This window comes from Cydia splendana, chromosome 10 (assembly GCF_910591565.1).
Source record: "Cydia splendana chromosome 10, ilCydSple1.2, whole genome shotgun sequence".
Classification (NCBI taxonomy): Eukaryota; Metazoa; Arthropoda; class Insecta; order Lepidoptera; family Tortricidae; genus Cydia; species Cydia splendana.
In genome coordinates, this window is record NC_085969.1 from 12,893,171 (window position 1) to 12,916,637 (window position 23,467).

Consider the following 23,467-nt stretch of genomic DNA (forward strand, 5'->3'; position numbering starts at 1 on the left):
TTTTGTTGTTCATGTTGGGCACTTTGAAGACTTATTATAAATTCGACACCGATTTTTTTTCTCACTCACAACTGCAAGCGTATTTAAAAGACATATAAACAAGATTGCTTTGTCCATACTGAAACGACTTACCCGTCGAGCGATACAGCTAACACCGTGTTTTGCCTAAGATGAGCTACTAGCAGCCTGAAGTCCTTGTGGTCCACAGTGAAGCCGCCCAGATGTGCGTCCGGCACTATCCGCTCGGGCGGGGACTCGTGCCTGACCCCATTCGATATGTCTGCGAGGTCCAGTCGATATAGACCTCCGCGTTCTACGCCTCGGAGAGCCCAGAAGAGATACCTACAAATGTAACAATAAATGTAGCCTATTTCTTATTTTCATCGCAATCCAAAATCCAGTGTATTCTGAGCTTTTATGTAGCCTTTGGGCACTATGATTTGGTTTTAGTTTACAGTGATTAAGCTTTTTTTATTTTTATACTCACCCGTTGTAGGCATCCACCTCAAAATGAATCGGTGGAGAAGTGAACCCAGACAACGCAACCAACTGGTTCTTCCCATCGAAATCGCATCTCAAAATTTCCCAGTGTTCCGACCACTCCTCCTTCCCATGGCGCACCCTCCCCAGCACATATAGGTGTCTGTTCAACCAATCGACCGATAAGTCTAGAGGTTGGTAAGCCGTGGTGTCGGGTGTGAGGATCGGTTTTGGAGTGGTCTTGTTGCTAAGAGAGCTTCGGTAGACGTAGCCGCTGGATACGGAGACGAAAAGGTAGTCTCTTGAAACGTCGAGACCGACACCTGAAATATAAACTTTTTAGTTCCTCCATATTATGTATGATAGATAGTTTTAAATGATATAACCGAGTAATGAAAGCACAGCAATATAAGAACAGTTTACCAGTTATAGTGTGGTTAGAGTCGGTACTGAAGAGCTCCACCGGGTCGGATAGCATGTCGTTGGCAGGTGCAGCTAAGATGTTCTGCTCTCCGCCCAAAATCAATATGGGCTGCTGGCTAGTAACAGCTGAAATCAAAGAACACTTTTAATAATATAGAAGGAATATCCTTAATTGTGGTATTGAACCAAAACAATACGGTGTATGGTGACCAACCGGCGGACCTTACAGGTTTTGTATGTAGGTATTGTAGGTACGTATGCACTTACATGAGGGTTGAGTTGGTGTGGAGACATTGACAAAGGCCGGAGGGCCCTCGCCCTCGGCGTTGGCCATGGCCACTGACACCTCGTACATACGCCCCGCCGCCAGATTTTGGAACATGTAGAACAATGTGTAGTTGGAGGCTGGCATGTCCTGTGGATTAAATGTCAATTATTGGGATTAGTTGTCAAGCGGACCCCAGGCTCCCATGAACCGTGACAAAATTCCGGGACAACGCGAGGAAGAAGAAGATGTCCTGTGGATTAAACGAGTCATCCTTATCACTCATTCTTTGTGCCAGTTGTAACAATCACAATTGGCGGACCGATCAACGTCAATCGGTAGTGATCTATGGAACTTGGCATACTATAAAAAATTGCGAGCGTTTTAATGGTGACAGACGATGTAGTGCAACCGATCCTTAATGTATATTTCTTTAATATACACGACGTTACACTGATAAAAAGCTTCGTTTCATTTTGTGAGGGCACTTCAATTCAATGTTACCGGTTTACTCAAGGTAGAGGTAAATATTGTATTCCTTACGACCAAGCCGATAGGGCCTTAAGGGAGCCATGTCGATAAATAAGAGCAGAAAGAAAGCCATGTTGACAGAATGTGACGAATCTATCACTCAATTGTTCCGGTAGGCTCTGTTCACGACTGCTCCGAGCAGTAAGTAATCAAGGCACAGTCTATGCCAGCGATAAAGTCTTTCGAGAAATGGGAAAACATGATTCTACTTTAAGCTGGCAAACTTCACTTTTATTAGAGATTCTTAATGGTAAAGTTTTATCTGTTCATTTTAACAACATACATGGTAATTATAAGACGCCGTTAAATCAAAGTAATCAATTGAAGAATATAGTGTTAATGTCAGCGAGCTAACCGGAACTACATACACGAGGCGTTTTCAGTTCGATAATGTGATTATAGTGGGTAATATGCGCGGTGAAGTTTTGACCTATCGTACCCTTAATAAAGTTATATGTAGGATAAACATGTGTAGATCTCTAGATAATAAACTAGGTAAGACATTACAGTTTATAAGAACTTTAGAAAATGTGGCAGGAGTGCAAATTAAAATTAAAATTTGGAGGAAATAACGAGTCAAAAACAGTGTTGATTTAACGTCAAATGTAGAGGAAAAAAGAAGAAGAACTCACTCCAGAGTATAGCAAAAGTTTAAATATAAACCCGAAAAATATCGTTAATTAGCTCACCTCCACATAGAGAGTGTTGGGTAGACTTGAGTTGAGATCCGAAAGCCGCAGCACGTACGAGATGAGCGGTCCGTTGGGGAACGCCCCCGGCTCCCAGGAAATGGCGATCCTGCTCGAATCCGGCGCGGCAGCTCGTAAGGCAGACGGCGTAGAACTTGGCTTGCCACTCGAGAGTGTTGAGATGACGACTGACGGTGCGGAGTAAACTGGCTCGCTGGCACCGCTGCGGCCCGAGAGGAAGATGGCCACTCGGAACTGGAGAAAAGTTGTTTCATGATGTTGTTAATACATGAAACAAGTCTAGAGCGCGATGCGAGCCACAAGCAATGTTGCTATCCGAATAATGATAAAATAATTTAAAATGGCTTTTCTAGTTACACAACCTCTTGGTTTATGAGATATATCGGTCATACGAGCGGATCATTAAATAAAAAAAATTGGGGACAATCTTACACACAAAAACTTAATAGCCCCAAACTAAGCATAACTTGTAGATACTAGTGGGCACAAAGCGACTATGTACAAAACGTAAATAGATAAATATAGATACATATATACTTATGTCTATCCTCTATCACTGATGTTTCCACTTAGATACATAGAAAACATTCACAGCTTAGGAACAAATATTTGTGAGAAACACACAAATAAATGCCCTTACCGGGATTCGAAGTCAGGACCTCAGTCTTCGAAGGCCGAGTCACTACCATTTATTTTGCTCGCTAAAAGAAAACTTACCCTATATTTAGTGTAAGGCCGTAAATTCTCCACATGAATAATAGAGCGGTCCGAATGACTAGAATTGGAGTAGTACTGCCAGGTTCCGGGCAACTCTTCGTAGCGCCACTGCACCAGGTAGCTCAGGTTGCCGAGGGTGGGCGCCTCCCACACGAGGGATAGTGACGTCGCTGTTAAACTGTCTGCGACTAACGCTGGGGCCGGAGGAGTGCCAATTAAGTCTGAAATTTTAAATAAAGTTAAGCAACTTTTATTTAGGTATACAGCAACTGTCGCGAACGACAATCGGAGCGTACAGCGTATAGTGTTACGTCCAAGGGATTTAGGGCATGTACTGAGGCAACTAGTGTAAGTTTTCATTTGTTTAACATTTAACTGAGATGGGTAAAAAACTGGATGGGACATAGCCTAATAGCGTAGAAGGATAAAATATTGTCTATTCGCCAGTTGTAGTCATTTAGTAACGTCGTATAACGTATAAGCAACGTATTATGCTGTTAAGAGATATGTGGACTCACCTCTTAGCTTTTGGAAGTACGAGTTAAGAGCTTCGATGCATCCCATGACACAATATAGCTCACTGGAAACTACCGTTTCGGATGTAACATTCTGAAAAAAAAAACATTTATCAAAACAGCAATTCCTCAGCCATTTAGTGTCTCATGAACTCATGAATCAATATCCGAGAATACAAAAATAAACAGTACATTAACTTACGCATATTGTTTGGCAAGAAAGCTCCAACCCTTGTCTCCACAAACTGCAGCCCAGCGTGCACTGAGACAAAAACATATAGTTATTATCATAACATAAGCAACACAAAGAAATAACAGTGTCTTTTGAAAGGTCGGGACTCGGATACGATCGGGCACACTAACTTTGCACTCTTGTTGTACAAATAATCATTGTGTATTTTTTAACAAATACCTTGGGACGACATAATACAACACAACATTAAGCAATTAAAATCTGAATACCGGTACCTACCGGTGGATTTAAACTTATTTTCCACTCACCTAAAAATGCACGAATACAAAATCGTGGAACATAACTAATATTTAAACAAGCTAAAATAAATGTCATGGTTTAATAGTGCGTGTAATAAGGGTTGTCCAAATGAAGGAACGGGGTTGAAAAGGCAAAAAGTCAACAACCGTGACCAATATTAGATTAGAGCCATCAAAAAGTTCCAAATTGAGAAGATTGGCTTTAAACGCCCAAAATCCTTGTAATTTTAACAATTATTGCAAACTTTTTAATTAAGTATCCGGGTACCTATGTTTTTCTTTGGCACACTTAAAGTCAATCTAGGGATGTACTCAATGCTAGAAAAAATATCTTGAAAAATTAACTAACGTGTAACACACATTGAAGTTCTAACTATTATGTAGTTTTAAATAAAATTAGCGTCAATTTTGAGGGAAGATAAATTTGGACGATGTGTGTAGTTTACACCAATTAGCTGCTAATGGTACGGGCTCTAACACAATTAAGCACCGCCCACCGATGTTCATTATTTGTTTAAGCTATCGAAAATGCTCATTTTAACTAAACGACAAGGCAAATAATATGATGGTTCCTATTTTCTGATGTCATGTACATAGTTGAAAAATGAGTAAAATGACCACATGTTTTTTTGTGTTAATTGCGACATGAGTTTAGCGTAGTTGATAATATCCGTATATACACGGCGGGAAGAAGTTGATATCTGTCAAGTAAAAATTGAAGAAATTTGAACCTTATGAAATTTAATTTTAAGTTCAAATTTCTTCGGTAGAATATCTCGAGTTATCAACTTCTTCCCGCCGTGTACGGATAAAATAAAGTTAAGCAACTTTTATTTATACAGCAACTGTCGCGAACGACATTCGGAGCGTACAGCCTATACTTACCTGCGGGCTCAGCACGGTTCCATTTTTATCGACTATCACTATGCGCGTCCCTTTCGCACTTACATACTTGTTAGAACGTGACAGGCATGGTGACAAGGGATAAAAACGCGACCGTGCTAAGCCGCCTGGTAGCTACAGGTAGGAAGAAATAGGACAAAGACTAGAATTGACTAGATAGCATTGGGGGCTTCATAGGCATAGTTTGATTCAGGGAATGATAATGCTGAGAGGTGTCGCCTAAGACAAAAGTGCAGGGTGTTGCTACTACTGTTTCCTCTACTATTTTATCTTCGTTTAGTATAGTAATGAGTATCTTTTATTCTGTCCTTTCCTGTGAAGTTAATTATGTAGTTCTAAGAAATCTGACAAACTAAAACGCTCAGATGAAACTATCAAAAGATCATGAACTTAACATGTTTGGTTTGTTTATATTTACGAATGGATGCTTTCATGAGTTTCATGTGTTTTGTTCTGATTTCGCGTGTTTATGTCTCACACGTGTTCATGTATGTCTGTTAAACAACGGGCCCGGGACCAGACTCAAGTGCTCAGCTAATTCACAAAACATTTTATCTTAACTGTTGGCTTGTCTCCAGTTAATCGGCTTGAAGATTCGTAAGAAGTATGGAGCATGTAAGTTTCACTTGAAGCAGTGCGTATGGGCCGAAAAACTTAAAAAGTCCCTTCTCTATGAATAGATGAGATACGTTACGTCTATTTTGAAGTAATTTTTTATCAGTTCTGTAGACAACTACATCGATAAGAGGCAGTTTTTTGCTTATATCCTTGAATTTGTTTAAGTTTACGTATTTCTCAAGTTCGTACCTACCTATTTCTCACGTCTCTCGAGCGTGAAAGTAAGACGTAATAATAAAAGGAGTTCGTAACGGATTTTCACGGTCGGGTGACGTCCTTGTGTTGCACCGGACGCAGGTTCACTATCGGAATCTTGGACGCAACCTATTATTATATGCACCTGACCGAGTCAAGGGTTCCGTAAATACAGTCATGGGTGAATCCTTACAGATGTGTGGATGTGACAATCTTTAACCCTATCATTAAAGTTAATTCAACATAAAAGGGTGTTACTGACTGATGTTAGGCATAGTGAATTGTGTATGATATGGCCAATTTAAGTAACAGTTTACGTATTTTAACTAAATGTTTAATGAAAAAAAGGGCAGCAAATGCAATCCGTGGCCACTGTTGCATTATGTTTTATATGCTCTTGGGATATCATTAATTGGGTTGTATCTAGTGTACGTTGTATTGTAGTATACATTTGATCAAAGTAACGATATGACCGCATATAATCATAACTTCGAGATTTTTCATAATTGGTCAGATCCGACATAATGGTAATATATCGTAGTTCCACGGTGGCCAAGGGGTCGCCCCAAATTAGGTTAGTGTTGAGATGTTGAAATGTAAAGATAAATCAATTAGCATCTCAGTGGGTGGCGCTCTTATAATTATGTTATCATCAAATGTCATTGGGCAATTATTCAATTTCACAATCCCTAGATAAAAACGCTAAAATGTAGATTATTTTAATAGATGCGTGTCGAGTGGTTAATTTAACGTTAATTAAAAACACACTAATTACTGGCTACATAGTAAATACTATATACGTATAAAATAAACACGGTCGTAAAATTGTAGTGATAAATTATGTATAACTAGACTAGCAAGATTAAATCAATCAGTGACAAAGTTGAATAACCCGAAATGATGCAAAAACATTTTTGCTATTTTGCTAATATGTATTTTGTTAATAATATAAATTATCCATTTTGCTATTTTTTTAAGTTATGAAAATCGACTTTCGATTTCGACTTTCGATTTCTAACGGAAATAAGGGATATACGGTCATTAAGTGTGTGTAAGAAAAACGGGTGAGTGTAATCGAGGTAGACAAGCTTACTTTTGCTTTAGAGTTTAGAGCGCCGAATTTTGGCACCTTATGTCAAAAATATGTTAAAATTTGGCATCAAAAGCGGTTGTTGTAACAATCATTATGTTCAAATAAACCAAGTTCCATGTAGCGTAATGACGACAATTAAAGCGCGCATGGCAGATCGGTCTGCGTTTGGGCATAATTGCGGGTCGCGGCCCCGCGCTCTCTCATCAGCGAAGTGGGACGCCAATCAGGACCGGGAGCGCGGGATTAGCGCATATTCGTTGCTTCGTCACCACTTGTAAAGGCTTACCTTTTGTTTGAAAAAAAATTGTCATAGGGACTTAGGGAATCGTGGCGTTAAGGAATGAACGTTGACGCCTTATTTACGTGCAACAAAATATAGGATTAAGAAGCAACGAATAAGGAGCATCATTGAGTAGCATGACTGTCGTTTTTATGTACTTATGTATATCGTCGCCTAGGACCCATACCTAGTGCAAGCTTTGCTTAGTTTGAAGTTAGGTCGATCTGTGTAAGATTGCCCCAAAAATGTATTTGTTCATTTATGTACCTATTTACATATTTACATAGTGATTTTGTTTTAAAAAAAATGGTTTATTTTCAGGTGATGATAGTCATTATTTCATTAAAATTATTCATAAAATATTAGTTTTTTTTTGTTTGTAACTTAAACTGACACATGACAAACGATACATGACAATTAAGGTAAAATATAAAAACACCGTTCTTTCATGTGTCCCTGCCGACTAAAACAGGAGAAAAAAGAGGGGAGACAGAAAGAAACAGTGTGCAGTTTTGTTTGGTACGGGACACTGAAAGTCATTCTCACATTTTGAAAGTTTTCTAAGAGGTTGCGACTGCGTCGGTTGGCGCGGTCGGCCTGTGCCGCTAACAGGTCTCTTCCGCCATGGCTGTCACAACACGCCGCCCAGAGGCACCCTCCGTCAATTTATTGATGCCCAACGGACGAGCTCATTCGACATTCCATATTGGCAGAGACAAATAAAAGTAGACAACCAACCTCCATGCAAAATGTAGATGGCGTCGTATACAAATAATACAAATATCAAGGTATAAGTGTGAAATATTTTGCATAGCACTTTATTACAATGCCATTTGTTCAAACTTTCTCAGTTATCTCACTTGCTTATAATATTAGGGAGATAGTATTAAGGATCGTGCTAACTCCTTAAATATTAGTTATTATTATTCACTCGTCTCTGTATTTAAGAACCTGTCAATCTGCCCAGCGACAGAATTTATAAAACGACCAATAACCAGTATAAAGATAACGCATTGACGTTAAGTGAAACGATTTAAGTGTTTGTTTTTATTGTGATTGATAATTTATAGACGTTTTGTTTACAATTTTATATCGGAGTAAAATACCTATAAAATAAATACGTTTACGACCGAAGATGCAACTTAGTATGAATCTGGTAATACAGATATGAAAATAGAAAAATTGTCTTGCCCTATTGCAGAAAGATAAGAACCGTGGGAAGGAGCTTATAAAATGTGTAGTTGTACAAAATCGTCTAGCAAGACCAATTACCTAAGAAGATGCAGTTTGTAGCTGCAGAGTTTTTATTCAAAGTGTAGTGTACCATTACATTACTCTCGAGTGTATACATAGCTACTGAACATACTAATAATTATAAAACCCGACTGCTGCGTCAAAAATTTGCAAAGCGAGTCACTCAGTGGGATAACGTCGCGTCGGTGTCTTTGTCTCAATCTGTTACCGGGGTTTTTCCCAGGGACTGCTTAACTGAGAGGTCTGAGGGATTGGTACAGTCACAGTTACTTTATGTTCGGAGGCAAGGGTAGAAGGGGTTTATTGATTAAATGTAAATGTTGGAGTTTGAACTTCCAAGCACTAGCTAGAGATGAGGAGGCAACCGGTATAAATGCATAGTCAAAAGGGAAAGAGAGATCATAGGTATACAATCTGAGAACTCCACGCGTGCCCCTAAATAAAATAATTATCTAATTGTGCATTAGACACGGGCGTTAAGCGGGCACGCGCCGCTCTCCAAACATTCATGTAAAACTAATAAAACAATAGAGTAAATTATCCTAATTACAGCATCCTGTCTCGTGGCTTAATAATAACAAAACAATAGCTAGGCCCTTCAGTCATCAACGTGTCGCGTTCGGAAACTCAGTCGGAAGTCCAATTGGGACCAGACGCCGGATGCCAGCGATGTGAAAGCACTCACATATAATTTGTTGGTTAATTGCTGTACATACAGTTTTGCTTATTAATTATATTCATGGACTCTGGTTGCCGGAAGAGTCTATTGCGCGAAGGATATTGCAATGGCATCTGAATTTAATTTCTTATATATCAGGCATCATGTTACAATACCGCAGAGCAAATAGAAGGAACATCCAAGAATTGAGAATAAATATTCGTTCTTAAATATTTTGGGGCCCTAATTCCGAAAGGGTTATTTATCCTTTGGCCTGAAAAAGGATATATGAAATAACCTTTTATGAGAAACTCGTTGTTGTTGTCTGTTAAATCCGTGACACTAATTTGATACTTATCATTCCTAAGCTAAACTTTATCAACGAGATTGAAACAGAAATATTTTGAGTCCTCGTTGGCAGCTAACCTCTGCCCTGGCCCGATTGACAGCTAGTAACACTTATTGCTGTCGTGAAGCGATTGAAATGATAAAAATTAGGTAAACTGTAAACGTTATTAATATCAAGTTTTGTTTAAATTAATTGATTGGCACCATTCACTTATCTGGACGTATCTTCCAATAGCATACCGAACTGAAGCGATTACTCGTAGTCTCAAGCAAACCAGGATAAACTATGACCTAAAGACCCGTATCAAAACATTTACATAAATATTAACATAGGTATTGGGCACCATACCCAGGAACTATTAGGGCAGACTTTTTAAGAAGTGACACGCTCTGGGATGGGTGGGGCGATTTCAGTTAACCAGCTACGCAGCCTGCAGCTAATGTTGAAAATGAGGAGAGTCAGGATAACGAAGAGGGTGAAGCGTTGGTGAAACGATACCTTTTCTCTTGCGATACGTTTCATGTATACGTAAATGGAGAGTGCACTTTATACTGGTTTATTAGGCGACTGGAATATCATCCATATTGAGGCGCCAGTTGCGAAACCGCTTTGTTGCTGTTTTTCTAACTGCTGGACCGTTACTGACCTGAGATAAACCCTAAGATTGCGTGCATTCACATAAAATTGTTATTGACTTAGATATTAGTGTTACATAAGCGTCTAATCTAGTTAATAGTACTGTGAGAATCGCATGTCTTGGGCAGGCAGAGTTTAAATCGGAGGTTGTGATCGGAGATGGGTTGAGTCAATTGGCAATGATTCATGACTTTATCCCAAATGAACTATCATAATATGAAAATAAATTACTCATCGAACTATAGATATGAATACTTACTCATCGAATATGAAACATTCTCAATACAACATGTATAGGCATTTTATAAGTAGGTATTCCTTTAAATTTGGTACAAAAAATCTTGGAAATCCTGCAACTTGAGTCGGAACAAAAAAGTCAGCACAGCATATTGGTTTATTTCACAAAGATTTTGTAACAGAAGATAACTCGAGACGATATAATACAGAACAACGACTAAGGGAGCCAGCCTCGTAATAGAAATTGGACAAAGTCTGACGCAGAAATCGGACGTCTTAACGCAGGTACCACAAGATGTATCGTGTACTAAATAAAATATTATCCGTTTTTAAGTATATTCGTTACCAACTGATATGTTTGAAGTCGGTGCCAAGCCAAATTTGAAGCATACCATGATTTTAGGGTGACTCGATAAGAATGTACGTGTAAGAATGTATGTGTGTATGTACGTTGGATTACCTACCTTACACCACACGACAGCAATGATCATACTTTCTGTAGATACCTAAGAACACACCGTCAAGCCACCTTGGCGCAGTCCGTACCATGTTTGTCGGTACTAGTATAAAACCAATGCGATTGCCGATATGTTTTTTAAAGAGCAATTTTTACAAATTTTCGAACTGTCCATCCATAGTACTCTGGTGTGGGATTAGGACTGAGTTATTTCCCGCCTCTTATCCAGAAAACTTGATTTCAAAATATAAAACAATCCAAGGACCATCTACAGGGCTTTAACTTTTTGCCTGCATGGCAAATTTCACCAGTTTACATGGCAGTTGTTTAGCCGAAAAGGTGACAAAGAGACAGACAGAATTACTTTCACCATTATAATATGTATTAGTAAAGTTGTAATGTGAATTATAGACATAAACCTGATTATTTTTGACCGGTATTGTTACTATTTGTCGTGGCACCGACTTCAAACATATCAGTTGGTAACGCATATACTTAAAAACGGATAATATTTTATTTCATCCTTTTTGAAGTCGGTTTTCTTTTTTTTTTGTAAAAGTTTTTATTTTTAAATTTTTAGTTTTAAGGCATTGTTAAAAGCTTATGAGTGACGTGTGACGCATGAATGAAAAGCATAATAATGCGTATCACTAAATTCGAAATTATTCCTGTCACTACACAAACACAAAATCCATCCTCCGCCCCGCCACTGACCCAATCCCTCAACCCCCCAATCCCTCAACCCCCCGATCACTCAACCCCTGATCACGGAACCCCTCGACCCTGAACCACCAACCTTTCAACCGCCATTTCCCGACTCCTCAGTAGCCTTACCATAAGTCTTACACTGACATATTCGCTAGCGTGTGCGTAACTTACTTTCTATGCGTCGTGCTGGCATCCTATTAGTGCGAACGAGATAGTTACGAAGACGCTAGCGAATATGTAGTAGTGTCAAACTCTTGGTAGGGCTACAGTTGTACTTCATCAAATTGGTGATTTTCGGGGGGAAAGGCTTAAGTTACTATAGAAAACAACGATGTCGCCATACTCGTGCCTTTAAAAATTGAGGAGTTCCCTCATTTCCTTATGAATTCCGTCATCAGATTAGAACCAACAATGTTATGGGAACACCTTAGAGGTAACTTCGTTCAAACGAAAAAAGAATTACTCAAATCGGACCACGGGTTTCGGAGTAATCTACATTTATAAAATCATCATTATTATCATCAACAATCATCATCATCAGGTCCACTCTATCAAATTAGTGATTTTCAAGAGGGAATGCTTGATTTGCTTAAGACAATACCCAAATTACCATACATGTGCCTTTAACAATTGAGGAGTTCCCTCAATTCTTCATGGATCCCATCATCAGAACAGCACCAGATTAATGTGGGAACACCTTGGAAGTACCTTCTTTCGAACAAAAAAAGAATTGCTCAAATCGGACCACGGGTCTCGGAGTAATCGCTGAACGTCCTACATTTTAAGAAATCGTCATGATTATCATCAAAACAATCATCATCATCAGGTCCACTTCATCAAATTGGTGCTTTTCGAGAGAAAATGCTCGAGTTGCTTAAGAAAACACCCAAATCACCATACATGTCCTTTGAAAAATTGAGGAGTTCCCTCAATTCCTCATGGATCCCATCATCAGAACAGCACCAGATTAATGTGGGACCACCTTGGAAGTACCTTCTTTCGAACAAAAAAATAATTACTCAAATCGACCCACGGGTCTCGGAGTAATCGGTGAACATACATAAAAAAAAAACAGCCACAACCGAATACAGAACCTCCTCCTTCTATGAAATTGAAGTCGGTTAAAAAGCTAACTCGTTATCATTTTATAGTAACAAAAACAACAAGGTTGGAGTCAAACTCAATTTTCTGCAAGAACAGACCCAAAAATACGCTGGCAGGTCACGCGCAGGCCCACGCCAACCACTTGAGTGTGACAATTGGATAATGCTGCCACAAATTGGGGCCCGAGCACTTCCGAGCTCTTCGTTCGAGGGTTCTCGCCTAAACATGCAGTCTGCTGGCCTTCTGGTCGCCAACCCACTTGTACCACTTGTAGAACGCGTGGCCGTTTAGCGTTCAACGACGACTAAAAATGAGCAAATGTAGAGTTTGAAATAGGAATATCTTGTCGACGTAGATTTTGGCTTGTTGAGTTGGGAGCTGTCTACTATATATTTTGATTTGTTTGTGCAATTGCTCACCAATACCCGTAAGTAGTTCCACTTTTGAAAAGTCGACGTTTTCGGAAGGTGGAACTACGAGTAAATATTACAGTGCAATGATAGAGCTCACAAGACCAATCACCCATAGTCCAGATTAGGTCTATGTTATGCTCAATAGTGTAGTTATAAGTATAAAAAGATTTTGCGGAAACGAAAGTTTAATAAATAATGCCCCATTACAGAGCAGATGACAACAGGAAAGAGAGTTATTCTATTTTTGCTACATTGCATTCGTTGAGCGTCCAATAAATGGACAATAAATCAAAACACTTCACGTTGAGTGCAGCGCGACAATTCGCTCAGCAGAGTCTGGGAGTGGGCAGATCCTGAGGATAATGGGCTGAGGGGGTGCGGAGTGCGGGGGGTCGTGAATGGGCGCAGAAGCGCGCGCGCAGCGCGGGCGCGAGCGGTGGTCGCCTAATGAGGAAATAGGAATTAGCGGGCGTTGCCGACTGCACTTATCATAAAGAACGGTCGCATAACACCGCTTCTGACCATACTTTGCCGGAAACTCGGGGTAATTTAATCATGCTCAACAGAAAACCTGCATTGATGAATCTATGATGACAGTGAGACACGGCAGTGGGTCACGAGACCCACAAGTAGGTAAATTGCAACGAAGGACGAAGGTTTATTTATACGTACAAGAAATATGCTCCATTAAAATCTATGTACAGTTACAAATTGATATAAGTACCTAACTATGTATTGTTTTAAATATTTTGTTTCCTAAGCTAACATGGAGGGTAATACATATACGGAGGCAAGTATTACAGTTCGTGATAGCTAGGCCACATCCAGGCAATAACTAACAGGAAATGCCTAGTAACCCTCGTTCTAGGAATGGTTTGAGCCGTTTGTTTGGGTGCTCCGCGTCTATGGTATGTAGCCGTCTGGGTCCTAATTGACTCTAGGATTATTTGGGAAGATGAAATAAGAGGTAGGCCTAATGCGAAGGTTAAGCAATTGAAGACAGCCCAAAAATAGATTACCGACCAAGACGGAACAAAGACGTTACTAGGCAGGCACACGTATAACATTTTAAAATGTTATAGGGGTTAAAAGATTTTCGGAAGATAATCTTTCATAAACTGTTCTTACTAGAGTTAGTCCAAGATAAGTCCGCAACGGTTTTGATAGCACACGCAGTGCAAGTGTTATTTTTTTAAACGTCAAACTCCTATGAAATTATGACATACCTATTAATAAAAGTTCATTTCATACATGGAATACTAGAAATGGCAGGGGGCCAAACTAACTTACAAGTTTTGATTAGGTAGGTCTACAGGGAAACACCAAGACTGATAATTTTATTTTAAAGGTAGATAAAAACTTATGTTATGTTATCCCCTCGTTAATATGCTAACATTACAGTCCGCTAAGACAGTTGAGTCATAGACCAGCGGTGGAACAAAAATGGGTTTTGATAACATTAAAGTTTTTTCTTTTTTGATATGTTATTGCATGCATGTTAAATAACATTTATGTAAAATATTAGAAAATTATAGGTGGAGCGTTCGGCCATATTTAAATATTTCAATTTTGCTAAATAACTATGTAAATATAAAATTAAAGTTACAAAAAACTGTAACATGTTCAATAACACTTTAATTTATTCACAATATTCGGTTTTTAGAAATCTGGAACAGCTGCTTTCTGGTGAACGTAAAAACACGAATTACTTTGTCAATAAAGAATTAAAGTAGCTGATATTGTAAAATTACGATATTATCTATCAACTTAGTATACTTGTAAAAAATTAGAAATGTAGACAATGTGCTTGTCTAGATATTGATTTCTGGTTAAGCAGTATAGCCAATATTGAATTAAAGTTTGTAGAGTTAATATTACACGGTCATAATAAAGATCTTAGTTCCCACACAAAATATTAGAAATATAAAATCACGGCGACACTAAATACTGATACGTAAGTATGCATTCCGCGCTTATATTGAGTTACATTTCAAACGCGCGGCGTTTTCGCGCGCCGCGCTGTGCGCCGTGGCAGGAGGCAGCGATCGACGGTGGCGGGCTAGCGATTAGCGCGGTGCCCGTAAAAAATACGCAAAACGTTTATAAAATTATTATCAATGGTAAATAGTTATATTGTTAATAGTAGGTACACTAATGGAAACTTACCTACACTTATTTATTTCTATATGTACTAGGGATTGCCCGCGGTTTGGTTTACGTAGAATTCGTTATCGTGTTAAGTATAGAAATAATAGATACATTTGAAAATTATTTTAGGTGCATTGTCATACAGATAACCACCCTTGTTAAAGTATTCTTCAAATTCAATAGACAGGTGTCATTTCAATATAATTTTGCGTAATTTGGCGCTTTTAGGTTATAAATGACTAGCGACATATATTTTTTGTTTAAGAGCGATATCCTATATATATATCTCCTATAATATTTACTTTATCATTTAAATCAATTTCAAACTAACGTTATTCAATATTTATCATTTTAAAGTCAATTTCACCAACCAGCTTTACGAGTATACCTACGGAAACAACTCAAAATTTGCATCAAATTAAATGCCACTCTTTTTATCCGTTTCGAACAATCAAGAGGGCCTTTACGAGCTGATGTAGTGAAAATTTTATTTAACCCTCGTCCCTTGAAACCTTCACTACGCTCGAGGTTCAACTTTACGAACCACTCGCTACGCTTGTGGTTCAATTTTAGAATGTTTCGCTTGTTTGGGTATCAATATTAGCATGATTAATCAACAAATTTTCCCCTTGTAAAACAAATAAATCAGGTAGGTGAGGTGCAGGCATATGAGGCCCGGCGGGTAACAAGGCCCAGCATTCAAAAATAGCAGTTGCTCCCTATTATTCTGAATTTGTACTTGTTGCTAAGAAGATCCACTGTCAGTGCAGGTAAAAAGGTCCAGTCCCGGGCCTTATTGAACGTATGAGATGAAATAATAGATTAAAATATTTTAAGATAATTTTGAATATTTTTAATCTCTCATTAATAAGGCCGATTTGAAGAAACTTCTATGAAATTATGACTTATAAATAACACCTTCACTGCGTGGGCTGTCCAAATCGCTGCAGACTTTTCTTGGTCTAACTCTAATAATTTTTCACTTGCTTTATTGACCTAAAGACGTTTTAAAGAATCAAAAAGTCTAATAACATTTAGACACTTATACTTTTTAAAGGCAGTAACTACTTACTTATATAGGTAACTTTTTTTATTAATACATAGGTAGTTATTTACGATAGAAGTGCGAAAAATTGAAATTTTGCAACGAATGACGAATTTTAAAACACGGCCAAAGGGAGTGTTTTAATGTGCTTATTATAGCGCCGGTGTCGTAATGTAGCACCAGGGCCCTATTTCACCAACGTGACATTGTTGCTGACGTCACAGGCATCCATGGGCTACGGTTATAGCTTACCATCGGACGGGCCTTATTCCTGTTTGTCACTATCATTGTATTATTAAAAAAAACTTTATTATATCGGCAAAAAACAGGTATCTTTCTTGTTTATGATGATAATGATGACAATTGACACAAGATTTCAAAGAACTTTCGGTAATTCATGACAGTAAATGAGTTCTGTGTCGGAATTTCGTGACAACTGTCGTATTTCTTGTGACAATTGTCCAAGTGGGCCCCCCCTTTGCTACAGTCCAACCCGAAAGGCACCTTAGGTCGGCGCTTACGTCATTATTACAGGCGCCCTATTAACTAATGAAATGAAAATGAAATGAAAAATATTTATTTCGAGCAACTATGGACTCATACAGATTTGTTAGTAGACTTACGTTCCTAATGTTAGTACCTAATTAACTATTACAATATATATACACTGCTGGAAACATGCATTTCGCAGCAGTGTCTCATATACGGGCAGTCAAGTCTGTCCGCTATCACACACAGGATAGGGTTGGGGCTGGCCCGCACCCGGCGCACCAGGGATGTGCATCGTGCAAACTAATGCGGTGCTACGCGACGTAAGCGCCGACCGCCATATTCAACGTGGTTTGTCACATAGTACCCTGTAAAGGTATGATTCCAGGGATAAAAAATATGTTATAACGTTATCCAGCGTATAATGGAATTCATAAAAGTTTTTCTTTATAATTACTACAAGTAAATTTGTTCATATTTGCATATTATTAAAAAGGTAAATGAAAAGTAATTGAGTAATTAAATTACTAATTAATGTAATCACAATTGCAAATTACACAGAAAAATTAATTACATGTAATTATTTTTTATGTAATTAAATTACAAACATTTTAATTACATGTAATTAAATTACACGAGTAATTAATTACACGTAATTAAATTACACGAGTAATTAATTACATGTAATTAAATTACACGAGTAATTAATTACGCCCAACATTGGTTGGTGGCAAACAACCACACCGCTCGTCTGATGGTAAGTGGTTACCGTAGCCTATAAAGGCCTGTGACGTCAGTAACAGTGATGTCGACAAATGTCGCACCTGTCACGTTGGTGAAATAGGGCCCAGATGTGCAGTAAAAATCATGTTAAAAGATAATACTAACTGTTACGAAGAAATATTTATAATGTAAAAAATTATCCCACCAAAAACATTTTCATGTAAAATGTTGCTAAGACGAAACCATAAGCCTAAGACTCGCACTGTTAAAAAGTTATCAGATCTCTTGTCGAGCCAAGCTTCAAACTCTACAAGCCCCTTCACTAACTCTACACCTTAGTCAAAATATGTGGCTTGGCTGTTTTGCTACCGCCACATGGGCATAAGGTGAAAAACTTATTATAATCATTATTTTCAGGGTTCCGTACCTCAAAAGGAATAAAACTGAACCCTTATAGGATCACTCGTGTGTCTGGCTATCCGTCTGTCACAGCCTATTTGCTCCGAAACTACTGGACTAATAAGTTGAAACTTGTCTATATAACCCAAAGACATACATGTAATGTAAATATGTAATATAAATTTAAATAAAGGGGTCACTTTTGAGATGAATGATAAATAGAAGAAAAAAAACTATATCTTTGTTATATATCAAATGAAGGGGCTCATTTTAGAATTAGAATCTCAAATATATTTTTTTCATAATTTTAAAATAAATAGTTTAGAAGTTATTTAAGAAAACAGGCAAAAAATTAACATTACCCTTATCTCCGAAACTACTGGGTCTTTTTATTATGAAAAAAATACACATATTAGCTCTTTACCTATAGATGACAGGAAAACCTATTAGAAATGTGGAGCTAAGCCTGAGCAGGCCTATGGAACTCTCTGCGCGAGCTCGGATTAATACCTACGAATCTGCTCCCGTTCACGGTAGAAAAGCAAGCCAGTTGGTTGCCACACGCGCTCACGTACGCACGTCACCGCGCGCCGCACTGTCAATTTTTACGATAGTTACACGGACGGCGGGATTCGGGAAATGAATTAGAGATGCACTAGATAAGAAATAGTAAAGATATGTGACGTTCCACGGCAAAAGGTACCATTGCCCCGACTGAATATTGGAGTGGCGATAATAATAAGCGTAAGCGCCAGCCGCCATAAGGTACCTTTTGCCGTGGAACGTCACATATCTTTACTATTTCATATCTAGTGAAGTCTAACGGCGCGATATCTTAAAGTTCGAATCGCGCGGGTAGTAGGTACCTATAGGTAAACCAGAACTTTGGGAGTATTGTCAAGAGGGCGCTCGTTTTGAATTTTATATAGCAACAATTTGTATAGTGGGGACAATGGAAATTGGCAGATGATTTTTGTTTTATTCCGACAACTTTAATAAGTGCGAAGTTTGATGTTTGGATATTTCTTCGGTTTTTACGCTATAAAATTCGTGAATTTTACGACGTATGACACATAAATCAAAATCATCCAAATCTATTTTCTTTTTTTGTTTTCTTTTTTTTAGGTTTGGTCGTTTAATTCCGCCCTTACGCCCTTCGCTAGCAATCCGTGATACCGATGCATGCGATACACCTAATACACAAATCAAATTATTACAAGACATCAACCAAATCGTGACGACCTGACTATAGTGACATTTGTCCATAAGTTTGAAACTTACCCGTCAATTCAGGTGCTAATTTCGTTATGTTTTCTAATGGAAGAAATTTCTCTCCCGCACGTTTTTTTCCCAATGAATAACTATATACACTATTTACAACTTTTTTCTCTGTAAAATCTAAAACTTTCGCCATGATTATTGCAGTCTAATAATAATTCACACGAAACTAGACAAAGCAATGTTTACATTGTCAATATTGACAACTATCATAGAGGGTAGATGTTGTCTATTATTAAAATTGTTGCCATTGCTAGAAATTAGTACCAACAAATTTCCGTAACATGGCGCACCCTCAATAGATCCTGGTTCACCTATACCTACTATTGAATTTCTTTAATTAAACATGTAATGTTTAATATATGTGACAAATGTATAGATTTAGATATCTATCTATTTGAAATAGGTAGTAAATTTTTAATTTATTTTGGTAAATGTTTATTTTAACGACAGTAAGTTTACACCGGAAAGTGCCTACTCATTTTTGCTCTGGTTAACTTATAATTAATTACCTTTATTCATGGGGTTTCTATTATTTTTCTTTACTATGTAACATTAATCTCTATCTGGTTTTAAATTACACGAAGTTTTAAAACGAATTCTTGCTGGGATTATTGCGCGGTTTATAAAACGGCGTAAACACTGCGGTTACTGCAGGGACATATGACCTTTTAAAATGACTATTTCGCAAACACTAAAGCATAATCGGAATATTAGGTATAATTTAAGATTTAGCTTTCCTTTTATTTCACTCCTCTGTTTAAGTGGGTATTTATTTATCATTTCTAAGCGTCAGCAACCCTAGCGTTGTGCCGGTGCGCGCGGTGCGGGGAGCGGCGCGTTGAAGGTCACTCCATTGTATTTTTGTGTAGGTATCAAAACGGTAGGTACTTGCGTTTTGTTTGAGAGATAAGTATCAGTTCGTAAGAACTATTGTATAATCTGTGGCGTGAGTCGGACTTAAGTACTTAGTTTTTGATCCGATCCCTACGGGTTTTTAAAAGACATTTTACTCACTTTTCACTAAAAAAACATATTGTTAAAAATTGTGTAATGTACGGAACCCTTGGAACGCGAGTCCGACTTGCACTTGGGCGGTTTTTTTATTATACATACAATAGTTCTTGTAGAAACGAAACGGCCGAGCTACATACTTTGACTAAGGTGTAGAGCTAGTGAAGTTAGGGCTTGTAGAGTTAGAAGCTTGGCAAGAGATCTGATAACTTTTTGACAGTGCGAGCCTTATGGTTTCGTCTGGGCAACATTTTACATCAAAATGTTTTTGGTGGGATTTCACTTCTTTTTGTAAGTTGCTTATGACAATCTTCCATCCCCTAATTTAAAGGGTTGGGGGTGATTTACTATTAAAAATCCTGAAATAAGTATCTGGGGGAATCTGTTACACAATGTACTTCTTACTGATTCCCCATATAAACCCTTCACCCCGTAAGGGTAAACTTTGGGGTTGAAATCTGCCTTCAGCCCGTAAGGGTAAACTTTGAGATTGAAATCTATTCTATATCCTTCCCCATAACAATACCTATCTACATACCAAATTTCAACTAAATCGGTTCAGCGATTATTGATTCCCCATACAAGATTAAACCCCCTCATCATCCCCTTAAGGATTAAAAAATTCAAGTTTTTGAATTTATTTGTTGTTTGTGTACTAAAACTATCTTACATATCAAATTTCAGCTTCTTAGAGGACTTCAGGAAGTACCCTAAAGGTATTGATAATCATCAAGTGAGTGAGTCAGTGACGAAATCGAAGTTTTTAGATATGAATAAAATCTAAAGTATAAGAGCTATGCAATTGATATGCTTAATAAGTCCGAGAACTTTGTTTATCTAGTATAATCCAACCCCAAGTTATGAGGGTTCCAAAAAACGACGAAGCGCTTCGAGAAAAGGTAGATAGTGCCCTTGCGCTTTGCTCGTCTTGGCGGGGGCACTGCCGTGCCCCCAGATGTTAAAACATAATAATAATAAAGCTTTATGTTTAGTGACTTTAGTTACCTACTATTTTCGCGTAAACTAGACAATTTTTATATCTTTAGTTAATAAGGCCCAAAAGAATTATTTTTAACTTATTATAAATATCCTCTTGTTGTGAAGTACCAAATATTGTTATTTGTATATGTATAACTCTTAAGTTAAAAACAATAAAATCTGTTGTTTTTTTGCGGGATTAAGTAATACCCTGCTAGTGTTCAATAAGGCCCACAATAGGACTTTTATAAAAGGTATATTTTCCAAGAGTATCGTAATATTTTTATAACTATTTTGGTATAATGAAGAAACTTCAATAAATAAGATACCTATTTGAGTGAGTTTTTCATACTTAATATCCTGTTTATTAAAAAAAAAAAAATATTTTAATTTAAGGTGGGCCGTATATAGGCATATACGGCCGACACGGAATATACAATAAGGTGAGGTCACTTACCTTATAGTATATTCAATATGTATACGTGTAATATTGAGCAGTTGGTTTATAATATACATAATATGATATTGACGTTGAATAGGACAGGACATGACAATAGGAACCAGAAATAGGTATAGTCGGTCAAACCAATTTGTCAGTAAATAAAAACAAAAAACTATATTCATCCTTTTCTTTTGGGTGCTAGTACTAGTGTAAGTCAAAGATAGTATGATGATTCTCTCTATGTTTGAAATGAGACAGTCCTTTGACAAACTATGGTAAAAAATAGTTGTGAATATCATGTACATTTTTATTACAATTTCGAAATTCAAATGTTCTTCCTAATCAACTCGGCCACTAAACTAACTGATAACTTGGTATCCGATCCGCTAACTCGGCGAATGAATCGCCAATTCGCCAACTCTCCGAGCCGAGTCAACGCTATCAAACTGCTACTAAGGCCATTCAAAAATAAACCTTAATTCGAGAGCCCGAAGGTTCTTATATGACAAACAATACATTATGACTTAAAACTTTATGGGAAACAAAGGGACCCCTTTAATTTCACGTAATGTCCGCATCTAATTTATATATGTCCACAGTAAACAAACAAATGAATGATAAGAAAAGACAGATAGTGCTGTGAGCGGGAGGTGGGGCGAGGCGAGGGGCGAGGTATAGGCAGGCTATGATAGGCTTTCGGGCGGCGCGCCGGCGACACTGACTGACCAGCGCGGCGTATGTATGAATTTCGCGCCTTTTTAAATATATTTTACTATTACAATGCAAGCTACACACCGAAATTTCTTATTTTCCATAATATGGCTGCGTATATTATTTTATAGTAATAGACTTATTTTTACAGACTCTAATTCAATATTAGATATTATAGGACAAAAAACGCATATTAATTCTAAAGCATATATCTTATTCTTCTAAATTTTTAGCTTGCCTATTAACTTAAGAATTTAGATATGTTGTTGTGGATTTATTAAACTTTAATTCAATATCGACAAAATAATAAGCTAATTTGTAGTTTGACTAAGAAGCACGTTAAAAAAAATTCTAATAATTTTACATTATAAAGCGTCATACATATTATAAACGATGGAACTTAAACATTGCACTTTAATTCAATATTAAAAAATCATTACTAAAAATATATAAATACCTAATTTATATCTAACGCTCGTTCTAACTTTTCGTCATATTTTACAAATATGCTTAAAAATATGTCCCATGTCAGATAAGTATCACTTTTTCATCTTTAGAATTATCAAAACTTTTAGTGCAAAAATCCGGTCCCACTATTGGTCTATCACGGCTTGGTCGGCTTGCAATTGGTAGTAGGTAGGTACTGTGTCAAAGGATCTGTCTGAGACTGCAAGTAATCTAGGCGCGAACTAAAAATAAACGTTATAATCAGCGTTGATTAGCTAATAGAAATGGAAGGGGCATTTCGTCTGCATGCCTCACTGCAGCTAATTGTCGCATACGCACATTACACGCTTCATTGGTGAAAGTTCTCGTGAGAAATGCTATGACGAAATTATGACAGACAAGTCGGACAACTGAACAAAATGTTCTGATGGATATTAGTTATCTAGTAGGGCACTCTGATGAAAGATTGCCTTTGAAAATATGAAAAGTAGGCATGCAAAACACAATACGCGACTACTGTGGTCGAATTAGTTATGTAAGACTATAACAGTTCATTACCTATTTTAAGTTTCTTAAATTATTGCTGAAAGTAATTTGCTAAAGTACAGGGCGTTTTTGACAACACTGTATACTAATTAGAGTTATTTACTAGTGCAACGCGGAAATAGGCCTCGCTGTGCCGTTGCAAGGTCAATTACCATGAACGGTAAGTATACTTTACAACAATAGGATTTACCGAAATACTCATAAGTGGG

The 23,467-nt window shown here is 37.6% G+C and overlaps 1 protein-coding gene across 1 annotated transcript in view; it reads right to left on the reverse strand.

Moving 5' to 3' along the window:
* The window catches only part of LOC134794344 (proto-oncogene tyrosine-protein kinase ROS), a 61,460-nt gene that overhangs the window by 20,503 nt on the left and 17,490 nt on the right, over positions 1-23,467 (reverse strand). Inside the window, exons 3-10 of the mRNA XM_063766137.1 lie at positions 3,844-3,903; positions 3,645-3,735; positions 3,127-3,347; positions 2,389-2,643; positions 1,171-1,318; positions 904-1,029; positions 488-803; positions 133-342 (exon numbers count right to left, since the gene is read on the reverse strand). Of these exons, the coding sequence (XP_063622207.1) occupies positions 133-342; positions 488-803; positions 904-1,029; positions 1,171-1,318; positions 2,389-2,643; positions 3,127-3,347; positions 3,645-3,735; positions 3,844-3,903 (1,427 nt within the window). The remainder of the gene's footprint in view (positions 1-132; positions 343-487; positions 804-903; positions 1,030-1,170; positions 1,319-2,388; positions 2,644-3,126; positions 3,348-3,644; positions 3,736-3,843; positions 3,904-23,467) is intronic.